Raw genomic sequence first — 13,503 nt, 5'->3', positions numbered from 1 at the left:
AACATAAAAGTTAATACATTTCAGTACAAATTCTACTGCCTGGAGTCCATATCCGGGCAGACAGAACAGGATACGAGGACCATCTTGAGTTTACATGGGTCTGGCAACAGAAATAAAGATGCAGAATTTTAAGAAATCCTAAGACCTCACCTAAAAAAGAAACCCACTACTCCCCCCATCTTAGACTTGGTGAAAAATCTCAGTTTGCAACAGATACAGACTAACAGATGCCTACTTGAACACTTAATTGAAACACAATTTGTAAATAATTCTTTTAATTCTCTTAAATTGTAAATAGTACCTAACAGCTAATAAAGTTACTCAGTTAGTTAACATATAGTTAGTTAGCTAGCATAGCTTTCAGTATTACATTAATGTGACGTTGAATTGCTTGTTTGTTACTTTGTAAAACTCTGTGTATTGTCTCATAATGTTGTTTCCAACCATCTGTGACTTTCATTCTCTGCTGCCCTCATTATTTCTGACTACTATACTGCCCCAGTCATGGCTGAAAAGTGTCGATGTATCACCCCACCTATCTAGTTAACGAAAATAAAATCAAATGCACATTGGTATCAGACGAGACTAAATTATATACCACCAAGCCTGTACACATCAGTAGAATAAAGGTGAACAGAGAGTTGGTAAGGAAACATCTCAAGCAAATACAGCTCAAGCAAGTTAAGATCGAGCAAACCGAGCTGAACCAAGCCACAGTAACCCCTTCTGTTACTATGGCCGTGTGAGAGCACATTGTATGCGTTTGTGTTGAATCTGTAATGTCAGTGTTGTACTATACTGCCTAGAAAGAGGCTGTAATCAGTCATACTGTTAAGTGTTCCAGCACCTATGGGAGAACCTATGGAGCTCCATAGCAGGTGCATTGCAGGACACTGTAGCACATGGGAATGTTTTGTACTTGCGTAGCGGTACACTTAGATTACACATCTGTTCTTGTATGTACCTAAACCTTTTCTTTCTTTCTGTCTCCAATGGATTATGTGAGTGATAAAACCTGTGTCAGGGCCTCTGTGTTATCACAAGGTACACTGTGTGGTACATCATACACAGCACATTGGAGATCTTAGATTTTTGAGAGGTGCCATGAAATACATGATATGATGCATGTCCTTCTATTCACATATTGCAGTATTCATAACAGTAGGGAGTTGCTGCCTGCAATGCCGCCTTCCACCCAGTATACCTAAGTCTTTGCTTCAGGAGGGTATGTGTGACGTCCCTTGTCAGGGCCGTAAACCAACATAGGGTATAAAGGTGACGTCTGCATACACCCTCCTCAGAATTTTCCTGCCGCAGTGAATGCCGGACTCCTGTTCGCCAGTTCCGAAAGCAGATTGCATTTTCAGATGATTTTCAGATGACTGTTAAGTCTCCAGACCAGATGACCATTCTCCTACTGATACAGATAAGTGCCCTGTTGGGGTTTTTCCTTACCTTTGATTATTGTTAGGTCTTACATGTCAGCTAGAAAGGGGAAGTGTGCTTGTGGGAGACAAGTTCCTCACAAGGACACACACGAGAAGTGCATTTTTGCCTAGATGAGGCCCACGACCATATGTCCTGCCCCATTTGCAAATCCTTCGTCCCGAAAACCCTTCATAGCCCGTCTTGCACTAAAATTGTATTTAGAAAATCAGAGACTCACAGACATCTTGCGCTCAGTATGGAAGGGGGGGGGGTAGGCCTGTGTGAAGAGTCACAGAGGAAGAAGGCCAAGAAAGTTACAATGTTTCAGTATAAATCTACCACTGCTGCTTTTTGTGTATAGATCTTATAAATGATATCATTGTTTTATTTGGAAACATGCTGGCAGCATTGTAAAATGTGAGCTGTGCTTGTGTGGCTGAAAAGAAGCAGAAGACTTTAGGGAAGTAAAATAATTATATGTAAAATATAAAATATACAGCAGTTATGTAAAGGTATTTGAAAGAAATGTAACAGTTTTGCTGCCCTTATCTGTAGGGAGTAAAGTAAAAGACAGTGGGATTTTCCTGTGATAGAAGGGCAGCTATTGCTGAGTAGTTAACTGCGTGTTATGAATCTTTAATTTCATATTTTGTTCCTGTTTGGTGGTTATTAACCAGCTGAGAAAAAAAAAAGACATAACTGATTTCTCCAAGAAGTGTTTTGCCTGAGGGAGAATGGTTTAAAAGAATGCTGTTTATGGTATGCCTTCCATTGTAGACCCTTCCTCTAAGGGGTTAGACGGAATGACCATTGTCCAGAGTCTCCTGAACATGCAACCACAATTTTACTGTTTTTATTGAGCTTGTCCAGGATTTTGAGTATGGGCTGACTTGCTACTCTCTCCTAGTAAGTTTATTTCTACATTTGTCTCTCTGCTAGTTGAGGCAAATTCTAATACTGTAGATATGCCATGATAATTCCTCCTTGCAGAGCTATGAAAGATGTAGCTGTTTTAGACAGATTCTTATTAAGCATCCTATCTGCTCAAATTAGTTATTTTTTTGCTGTCCATCTATGTCTCTGCATATTTAACTTTTAACTTTACCGTCCAACTTTTTAAGTGAAAGGTGGTCCTCTGCCATAAACAAACTCTACAACAGAAGAAAGAAACTGTTGCAAAAACGAGTAAAATCCCATGACTGGAGGAACTCCCTGGTCAACCTCAGTAAGAAGCTGAGATCCCTCATAAAATCCTCCAAAGCTAGTTACGAAAACAAAATTGCCACTGACTCTAAAGACAACCACAAAGCATTCTATAGCTATGTCAAAAATCTAAATGGGAACTCAGATCTGCTCTGAGTTACAGCATAATGGCACTAAATATACAGAACCAACTGATATTGCCAACATCCTTGCAGATAGGTTCAGTGCTAACTTTACCCCCCTCTCACCCCCTAGAGGGCCCATCTCTATACCGGAAGAATGCAACGTTCCTATAATCACGGCTGCACAGGTAAAAAACACACTCTCCAAAGCCAAGAAGTCAGCATCCATGGGACCTGACAATATCCCAGGCTGTGTTCTACACAAACTACAAAATGAACTGGCACCCTACCTAAGTACCATGTTCAATCATAGCCTCACCTCAGGCTTTGTACCCACTGAATGATGCACCGCGACAGTTATCCCACTCCACAAAGGGGGAGCCACGACGGACCCCGGGAACTACCGCCCCATTAGCCTGACAAGCCTGGTCTGCAAGGCCATGGAACATATCATCGTGGAACTCATAAACAAAGACATTGGTAATCTCCAAACTCTGGACCCTACTCAGTTTGGATTTGTAAAAGGCAGATCATGTCTCCTAAACTTGATTGACTTCTTTGAAGCAGTCACCAAAGCCATAGATGAGGGTAAAATGGTTCACACAGCTTATCTAGATCTCGCCAAGGCTTTTGACACCATCCCCCACTCTGGAATTATAGATAAGCTCACTAAACTAGGTATAAATCCCTATGTCACAAGATGGGTTGCCGACTGGCTCACGGACAGAACCCACACTGTGAAAGTAGTGGATTCCAAATCCAACATCAGACCAGTGACAAGTGGAGTACCACAGGGTTCAGTCCTGGGTCCTCTCCTGTTTGGTATCTACTTCTCTGAAGTGCAGGCCAACAAAGAAGGTCTTCGGCTAACTAAGTTTGCAGATGACTGCAAACTAGGAGCCATAATCGAAACTCCTAATGATGTGGACAAACTACGGGCCTCACTGAGACAGATACCTGGTGTCAAAGCCATGGCCTGAAGCTCAATGCCAAAAAGTGTATTGTCATCCCCTTTGGTAAAACTCTGTACCCATGAACTACCACAGAGCTGGTAGTCTACTTAATGCCGAAAATGTGATGAGACCTTGGGACACAGGTGGACAGTAGTCTCTTCTTTGATAATCACATTGCCACAGTGGTCAGGAAATCCTTCTACGTGGCTTATCTCATCACAAAAGGATTCTCATCCAGAAAAAAGAGGTCATTGTTCCCCTCTACTCATCACTCATTAGACCCATTATAGAGTACAACGCCTCTTTTGGTATGTACCTCACAAGACATCTGCAACAACTGGAAACACCACAGAAATACCTCACAAAGAGGATTACTGGCCTCAAACAGATGCCCTATGCAGACCATCTCAAAAAAACTACAGCTTTACTCCATCGCATATCGCCTACTCAGGGGCGATCTCTGCCTAACATACAAAGCTATGTCAAACCCAGAGCTGTTGGACATGCTCCACTTAAAGAAATCCCAATCCCTCCAAGCTACATGCTCTAGGGACCTTAACCTTGTCACCACAATAAACAGAACATGCTGGAGGGATAGAGTCCTGTCCCAGAGACTTCCCATACTCTGGAACAGATTACCTATCTATGTCAAACAGAGCTCCTCATTAGCACTCTTCAAGAAAAATCTTGATGATTGGATGGGAAATTCACCCTGGGGATCACTTCTGTGGCTCTGCTCGACAGGGGCACAGGAAAATAATTTTCTTGGGTGGCGAAAGCCAGGGTACATTTTTTGGCTAGGCTTGTATGGGCCCTAGGGCCGATAGCCTAGTACCTACCTATGAACCTATGAAGTCGTATTTATTTATTTCACTTTAAAACCATGAGTTTGATTTATTTATCTACTCATTGATGAGGGTAAGTAGAATGTGTTATCTATTTGTTAACCAGGTATGCCCACTGGATATACAGTCCCTTTTCAGTGGCAATTTTATTTTATTTTTTATTTTATTTTACATTTGTTAACCAGGGCTGTCTGACTGAGCAGAAAAAGCCCTTTTTCAGCAGAGGCCCAGGGAGAAAAGCTCCACAAAGAAAAATTACAGACACATTTAGTTATTTAGACATGATCAGTATACACACAAATTACAGGAGACATCTTTTTACAGTGGTATGCAGCACATAAACAGTTACAGTGGAGAGAACAAACAAAAAATATTAATTTTAAAAATAAAGGTAATTAATAGATTTGTGGTGTACAGCTGAAATTTGGAACATAGGTAGAATACATACATAGTACACAGGTACAGTACATACATGGTAGGTTAGCCAGTGTTTGTGAGTAAGATTGAAAACTATTATCAAGTGCTCTAGATTTTGTATGTATGTGTTATCCGCTTTCACTAGCCTGGGGAGCAGTCATGGCACTGCCAACTTTGCTTGAGATGTTGCCTGATGAGGTCTTTAAAGGAGGCTTTGGATGATGTGTTTTGAATGCTTGTAGGGACAGAGTTCCATTTTTTAGCCACTGAACTACTATATAGTGCATCTCCAAAGCTATTGTAGCTGTTGGTGACTTCTAGAAGTAGTTTGCTTGATGATCTAAGAGGCCTTTTGGCTGAGTGATGTTGTACTAGGTTTTTGAGGGCAGGACACTTATTGGGAAGGTAATAGAATGACAGAGGCAGAGCTGATTGTAGGTTAGGAGGTTGGGCAGTTCAAGCCAGTGGAGCTGTCTCAAAGCAGTACAGTGATTGCTATATGAGCAACTTGCAGCAAAGCTGGCAATTCTGTTATAGCAGGCTTCCATTTTGCTTAGTTCAGTTTTGTTGAGATTAGTCAGAATGGGAGATGCATAGAGAGTACGGTGGATAGAAGTTGGGGGCGAGCAATAGCTGATCTTGTGTTGTTGGTAAGAAATGGTTTGATACGGTAGAGCGACCCCAGTTTGGCATGTACTTTAATAGTTAAGTTGAGATGACTATCAAATTTTAGGTGGGAGTCTATGGTTATTCCCAGTAGCTTAGCCTGTGCCATTGGAGCAATTGGAGTAGCATTAGTGGAGTAGATAGTGAATTGACTTTTAGTGTTTTTGGTAGAACTGGTTATAATCATAAGCTGAGTTTTCTTTGGATTGAGGATAAGTTGGGCTTTGTTAAGGTAGTTTTCAACGTCAGAGAATGCTAGTTGAGTTGTTTGCAGGATGGTGGGAATGTTTTGTGCAGCACAGATTAAGGTAGTGTCAACTGCATACTGAATTATAGATGCATGCTGTGTGGAGGTATGGAGGTCATTTGTGAAGACTGTGAATAGTAGTGGTCCTAAGATAGAACCCTGTGGGACTCCTATAGTTATGGGCAGCTGAGGAGAGAGAGAATTTTCCCATTTCACAGCTTGGTACCTGTCAGTTAAGTAGCTTTGGAACCAGGTAATAGTGGAATTTGATAGATTATATTGGTCTAGTTTGTTTAGCAGGATTTGGTGTGAGACTGCGTCAAATGCTTTGGACATATCAAAAAAAAGAGTCGACGCTTGTAGGCCTTCATTTTTGAGACGGTTTACTGTGTCTGTAAAGCAGAGGAGGGCTGTAGTGGTACTATGGGCAGGTCTGCAACCATGCTGAGTAGGTGACAGGATGTTGCTGTCTAGGAGATAGTTTAGCATCTGGGTATGGATGCATTTTTCTGGGATTTTGGCCAGGGTGGAGAGTAAAGCAATGGGTCTGCAGTTATTAAGTTCAGTGGAGGTCCCGCCTTTATGTATGGGTGTAACATAGGATATTTTCCAGAGTTTGGGCACATAGTTTTCAACAATTGATCTGTTTATGAGAGTGGAGACTGGGATAGCAATAGCATCTGCTGTGAGTTTCAAGAAATAGCTGGGGAGTAGGTCGGCTGCTGTTGATGAGGTTTTTAGTTTGGACAGCATGCTTTTGATTGAAGTGGTGGAAACTGTTTAGAGGGTAAAGCTTGTATTAGTGTTGTTTGTGTTGGGGGGGATAGTGAGGAAGGAACTGTCCTGTGATACTAAGGATAGAATTGAGTTTACAAAGTGGGAACTGAATTGTGTTTCGATGGGAACTTTGGTGTCAGGGGTGGTTGGTTTGGGGGTAGCCTTTTGGGTGGATTTTAGTAGCTGGTTTACATTTTTCCAAATTTTTGCAGGTTGTGTTGGTATTTAGCTTGTAATGTAGTAGGATTTTTTGTCCAGCCTAATGCATTTTTTTGCACGGTTGCGCAGTTCTTGGTACTTAGTTAGGCTTTGTGTTTCTTTGTTTTTTTGATAGTAAAGCCAGGCAGTGTCTCTGGACTTGAGGATTTGTTTGGTTTCTTTACTGAGCCAGGGGTTTGTAGAGGTTCTAACCTTGATTTTGCTCAATGGAGCGACAGTGTCTAGGTGTTGTACAAATGTTTTGTTGAAATATGCTACAGCCTGGTCAAGTGGGAGGGTTTTTAGGGGGGTCCAGTCACAGTTACAGAGTAAAGTGTTGAGGACCTCGGGAGAATTTTTTTGTGTTTCTAGTAGATATATAGTTAGTGTTTTTGCATATGCTTGTTCTACTACGTATAAAGTATATTATGTTGTGGTCACTTAAGGTGTCTGGGAGACTGCCTGTGTGAAGGTACAATGTGGGGTTGTTAGTTAGGACCCAGTCAAGGATGGATTCCCTTTTAGAGTTTTTATCACATCTAGTTAGAATTTGGACTAGCTGCTGCTAGCCATGGAGATTTATTAGATTACTTGGTGGTTCTGAAATACAGGTGAACCAATCTAGGTTGAAGTCCCCCAGAATAAGGGTTTCTTGTGAGTATGTGGACGAACACCAGGATAAGAAGTCTTCAAGGCTAGCAGGTGTATTACCAGGTGGAATATAGATCACAATTGTGGTGATGACCTTTTTAGGGTGAAGTTGAAGTTGTGAGATAAGTATGTCCCAATTATTGGGGGAGGGGTAGGAGTTTGGTAATTGATGGACAGTTAAGTTTGACTTGTACAGTAAGGCAGCTCCACCCCCTTTACGAAGTGGTCTGTCTTGTCTAATGATATTGTAGCCAGTAGGGAGAATTTCTGAGTTAGCTATGTTTTTATTTAGCCAGGTTTCTGTTAAAGCAACTATGTCTGGGGAGTAGTGTGCTACTGTGGCCTGGAGTTCAGGTATTTTATTTTTGATGCTTCTAATATTAATATTTAGCATTAAAAGATGGTTGGTTTTGCTGCTGTTGTTGATTTGCCCAGTGATGAAGAAAGTGGGGATGTTATGTTCTGACATTTGTGTTGGAGTAGTTTGAGTTGGACATGATGGATTTGGGCCTGGGTTGGGGTGGATATCCCCACTTATGGTGAGCCTGGAGTTAAAATGGTTATACAGATGTTGGAGTTTGGTGAGGAGTGTGAGAAAGTACTGTGTTTTTTTGGAGTAGGAATGAGAGCATATGTGTTTAGTCCTGAATTGGTCCGTTATGTAGTTATTGAATAACTGTGGGCAGATTTTATTATAATGTGTGGTGTCTGTATACAAGAGTGCATAATGCAGTGTTGTGCTACTAAGTTTAGGGATATTGCTAGAGTGATAACTTGTGGTGTTGTAAAGAATTATGAGAAGACAGACTAGACTTAGTTGTGTGATAGTTATGGTTATAAAGTTTAAGTTGTTTCTAGGTGGGGGGTCTGAATAGGAATTAAAGGGTTGCACTATATGTGGATGGGGAAGTAGTGTGGGTGATGTAAAAAATGCCTAGTGGGAATGAGAGTGATTGGGAGTATTTTGTGTGGAGCAAGTTGGTGTGGTATAATGTGATATGACTTGAGGAGCTGTGATTGGTGGAGGTAATGTGAGAGTGAGCTGTGGGTGTGGCTGTGATTACTATAAATGTAGAGGTAGTGGAGGCGGGAGGAAATAGGGGGCAGGGCAGGGGAGTGGAGAGAGTCAGAGTGGGAGCAATTTCTGGTTCATTGACTTGCTCAAGGTCACACAGTAGGCAAGTGAGCAATCCAAGGACAGCTGTATCACAGTATTTTGTCATAAACCTCTGCACCAAACTTCCACCGTCCCTACCTTGGGCTACGACAGAAAGCTGTAGTAATGTGAAATATTGCCAGCATTCTCTGGAAAATATTCAAAATACAGTTACTATAGGGAAGGGAGCACTGTAAGATACTGACTCCGTAGGGAAGTGGGAAAGGAGCCTAGGAAGCCATGTGCTAAATCCTCATCAGTGGGTGTTCGGTGGAGAGCATATTCTTGGGTATTGATGGTGTAGGCCTATAGCCCAGGAAAACTGTGCGTTTTCTGCATGCTGTTGAGGCCAAGCTTCTCTTAGGGAGTTGTTTAGTTTAGTGATGTGTTTGAACATAGTTTTTATTTTTAAGTCTGCTTAGTGCCAATGGTGTCAATCATGAAACCACACTCCTGGATGCCAGCAGTGAGGTAGATACAAGGACAGTAGCCCCTGTCTCCCACTTTATGCCTCAAAATATATGTGCTGTTGGTTTGTAGTCATTTTACTGTGTTTTTTTGTTTGTTTATCGCAAGTTACAACAGTTTTGTTAAACACAGTTGCTGGTACATCGTGTGTAGAAATGTCACCATACTAATGTTACATGGCTCTAGCAAAAAGCACAAAATGAACGAAGCCAAGGACCACACCATCAATTTATTTAGTGCTTTTGTCCAGTGGTGTACAGGACTTCATCAAAATACAAGCAGCCACTTTAAATATCCTCCCAACATTTATATAGTATAAAGAAAAGGGATTGGAGTAACGCTTTGTTTAAACATGTAGTGTGTTATGCACAGCATTCCTGTAAATTTATTATTATCAACTACGTCCAACAAAGCCAGAGAGAGGGGCATCCTTGGATGAGTTATTGGAACTTAAGAATTGCAGTGGCAGTTAAGGGTTAATGCCACAGTGTTTCTGGGGTTAAATGATTGTTTCCATCAGTAGTGTATTGAGACTACAAGCTGCAGGTGAATTGTAGACTCTCCAGTAGTGCATTTGGGAAAGTAGCTCTGGGGCTGTAATGTTTTTAAAATGTGTTTCTCAAAGGGTTTTGTGCTCTTTTCAATATATTGGAAGTGAGACTAGTTTAAATTGTCTTTGTAGTTTTAGGTAGCGTTAATTTCAGATTATAAAATTTTCATATGATTTTTATATGTTGCTTTTTTATGGTCTGGAATTATTACCATGGTTGTGGACTCTTGGAATGGTTAAATATTTAGATGGAACAAGAAATGGCATGATAATTGATTATCCAATCAGGTTAGCTGGGAGGATATTTAATGTGGTTGTCTAATTGTTGTTTGTATTCTGATGAAGTCCTGTATACCACTGGACGAACACGCTAAAATTATTGATGGTGTGGTCCTTGGCTTTGTTCATTTTGTTCTTTTTGGTGGAACTAGTTTTTATTTTGTCTTCTTTGGGAATGTTACATGGCTTGTATGTACATACCTGGGTTATCTACGGTGTGTGCAGTCCCCTCTTGAACATGCCTCAGCACTACCTCTAGTTTCAAAAATGGGACTGGCTGTTTTTTTACAGCAGTATTGCTGTATGTCTACAGTCATACACTCGTTCCAGCTTTCACAAAGCCAGTTAGTGTCTGTGCATCTGTCACTGGTTTCACACTTAATATTCTTTTTCAGTATGTGGCATTCTGTGGAACTTTTGTCATTCAGCTACTTCCATCAGTGATATTGACCCAGTGGTACTTAGATTACAAGCCTAAATTTAGAAACTTAGCAATGCTGTTATATATTGCACTGCGGTGGTGATGCTGCGGTAGCATTGTCACCTCACAGTAAGACGTTGTCCTGTTCGATTCTCAGCTAGAGAGTCTTCTGTGTGGAGACGTGCGTGAATGGGCATACCTTCGTTGAAGGTTGTGCGTCAGGGCCGGCAACTCGGCACTTAAAAATCTACTGCCAATCATTAGCGGACCGGAGTTCCGCTGTGGCGACCCCTAAAAGCTGAAAGACACAACAACAGTAATGCTGTTATATCGCACCCCTCCTCACAGATGTATACATGTCTGTGGCTGTTTCTTGTTGATGTATATGGGCAAAGGGCTTACCACCTCTCTGTTAATTATGACCTCCACATACACATCAGCAGTAAGACATATTTACATGCAGGTAATGTAGGTTTCTTACAGGCCTAAAGTGCTTTCCATTAGTTAGTGTGCAGAGCTCCAGCAGCACTGTGAAAACACACTGCAGGCCACTGTTCCCACGTTGTGCACTTATACTGTCCATGTCATATGAAACCTGCAAGTTCTGTTCTAAAGCAGTACCCATATTCACAAACCCAACTATTTAGCATCTGTGGTAGTTCTTCTAACACCTAGTCTCATTCTAAAATCCAGATCTTTAACATCAGCAGCAGTTCTGTAGACACTCCAGTTCATTGTCAAATCAACAAGTTTGACATCAGAATCAGTCTTACAGACACCCAAATATATTCTGAAACCCAGGTCCTTAGAGGCCTGATTCTCAAACCTTGTTCTTCAGTATACTGTTTCTACCCACTCCAGTGTCCTACACACCAGTCTGGCTAATTTCCAAACCATATCTTCTGCATCATAGGCATTTCTACTGAGACCTCATTTTTCTGACTGAGATTTTTAACAGCAGGAATAATCTGACATCTGAATTGTTCTCACCCAGGTCTTTAGTATCGCTGAGAGCTCCGCTGATAACCAGGTTTATTCTCAAACCCGGGTCTTTATAATCACAGGAAGTGTGACTGATACCTGGCCTCATTCCCAAACCTATGCCTTAAGCACATGGTAGTAAATGTTTTGTTTCCTTGATGCTGGGCAGCGATATTATTTATTCTTTGTTATTCTCTTTTGAAGTGGAATTTTTTGATGCATCACTGTACAGTGCAAACCAGTTTTCAAAAGTAGAGGTAAGAACCCTGAAGAGATCAGCTACATTAAAATGATGGCATTTGTTCTCTGCTTTATACTGCATAATAGTAATGCACAATGGATTGGGTCTGGCATGCTTAGTATTACATTTTTATTAACTGATAACCAGGTAAATCAAATGTCACATGTATGTATATAATTTATTGAGTTTCTGATTGCTCCCCCCACACGCACGCACGCACGCACACACACACACACACACACACACACACACACACACACACACACACACAACTTACTTTATGGTTAATAATTCATTAAGATTCTCCTAAGTAGTGTAAGCTAATAAATTATTAAGTATTTGTGATAATTGCTTAAAATTCATTAGTAATGTCTCATTTTTCTGCAGTAGTTACATTTATTAATGGGGTCTCTATTTTAAGCACCGTTTACTTTCCATGTTCTGGTTCTAAGAAGTGTTTAAAATTCTAAGGAGACAGTATTTATGCTTGTTGCAGAAGTCTGTTGCCTCCCCATTCTCAGTCTTGCTTATTCAACTAACACAAGCAGCAGTGAAAATTCCTCAAGTCAGATGTGCTTCTCAAATCAACTAATCTTTAATGCTGTTGTTGTTCTGATAGTTTGTTTTCGATCTTTCACAGAATACAGCTTTCAGCTTTACTGTTCCGGATGTTTCTAACCATCAAGTTAACACAGCAGCTCCCAAGAGCCAACACCAGCAGGAGATGGCTTCCAGCACCTCTACTGAGAAAATAGAATGGCTACCGTAAGTACCCGTTTGCACTAGTGATCAGGTAGAATCATAAATCGTTTACATGTTAAGTGTGAAGTCAGGTTTTACACCTGTACTTATTAGTAATTGCCGTACCATCAATATCCATTTGACAGTACTGGGAATGGGGTCATAATGATAGCTAAGGTGTGCCCCTGGACATTTTCAACACATCTGAGTCTCACTCCACCACCCACTGCAGTGAACTGGAGTATAATGATAGCCTTTATCACAAGTAAAAATTCCTGAGGCCCAGGTTGTGGTTTGTCCATACTGTTTACTGCCACTCCCCTTTCTGCTACTCGGTCCTTCATCTTCATGTTTTTCCCCTTCAAAGTTCCATTTGCTAGTGGTATGAACCTGCACTACGTTCTCAGATTACTGTTTTTTTTCTTTCTGTGGAGTCTGTCCCTGCCTTCCTCATTTTCCTTAACTGTCCTTGTCCTTTTGGTTTGCCTCCTCTCCAGTAATTCCAAGGTCATTCCTCCTGTGCAGCTTCAAACACTAAAGACTTTTTTCCCTTTGTTTTTGAAATCTAAAGACATTCTTAAATGAACAGTGTGATGTTATCTGTGATTTGGAGCACTGGTGAGGAGGGCAAATGATGTAGCCAGTGGCCTTCCCTTTTTTTCAAGGGGTGGGCAGCACCACTAACATTTTGGGGATTAAGGTGTTTAGTGTTGCAGGCCCCAAAGGAAATAATCTGAGAGCACAAACTGGTATGTATGAGACATTAAGGGCAGTGACATGCTCACCCTGTCACTGGTGCCTTGATATCACGACACAGTAGCTACAAGAACTCTTCACCCCAGGCAGGGTATTATGTCTACCCTGGTAAGGGTTTGACAAGGACCTCCTCACCCCAGGCAGGGTATTAGGTCTACCCTGGTAAGGGTTTGACGAGGTCCTCCTCACCGCAGGCAGGGTATTAGGTCTACACTGGTAAGGGTTTTTACAAGGACCTCCTCACCCCAGGCAGGGTATTAGGTCTACACTGGTAAGGGTTTGAAGGATAGTGGGCTCTGAGGAGGTACTTGATAATGGACAATGGGCTTAGAAAAATCTTGTGTAGGTGGCATTGTGGATGGAAGACAACTCCTAGAAAACAATAACAGAGATAAGAACGCCA

The 13,503-nt window shown here is 41.4% G+C and overlaps 1 protein-coding gene across 3 annotated transcripts in view; it reads left to right on the top strand.

Moving 5' to 3' along the window:
* The window catches only part of SORBS3 (sorbin and SH3 domain containing 3), a 1,673,489-nt gene that overhangs the window by 1,591,444 nt on the left and 68,542 nt on the right, over positions 1 to 13,503 (top strand). For all 3 annotated transcript variants that reach the window (XM_044082929.1, XM_044082928.1, XM_044082927.1), the window contains one exon: positions 12,244 to 12,368. In XM_044082929.1, coding sequence (XP_043938864.1) covers positions 12,244 to 12,368 — 125 coding nt within the window. The remainder of the gene's footprint in view (positions 1 to 12,243; positions 12,369 to 13,503) is intronic.

This window comes from Protopterus annectens, chromosome 9.part0 (genome assembly GCF_019279795.1).
Source record: "Protopterus annectens isolate FY-2018-M chromosome 9.part0, PAN1.0, whole genome shotgun sequence".
Lineage (NCBI taxonomy): Eukaryota > Metazoa > Chordata > Ceratodontiformes > Protopteridae > Protopterus > Protopterus annectens.
Note: the sequence above shows the minus strand (reverse complement) of the source record. Positions and strands in the feature narration are given on the sequence as shown.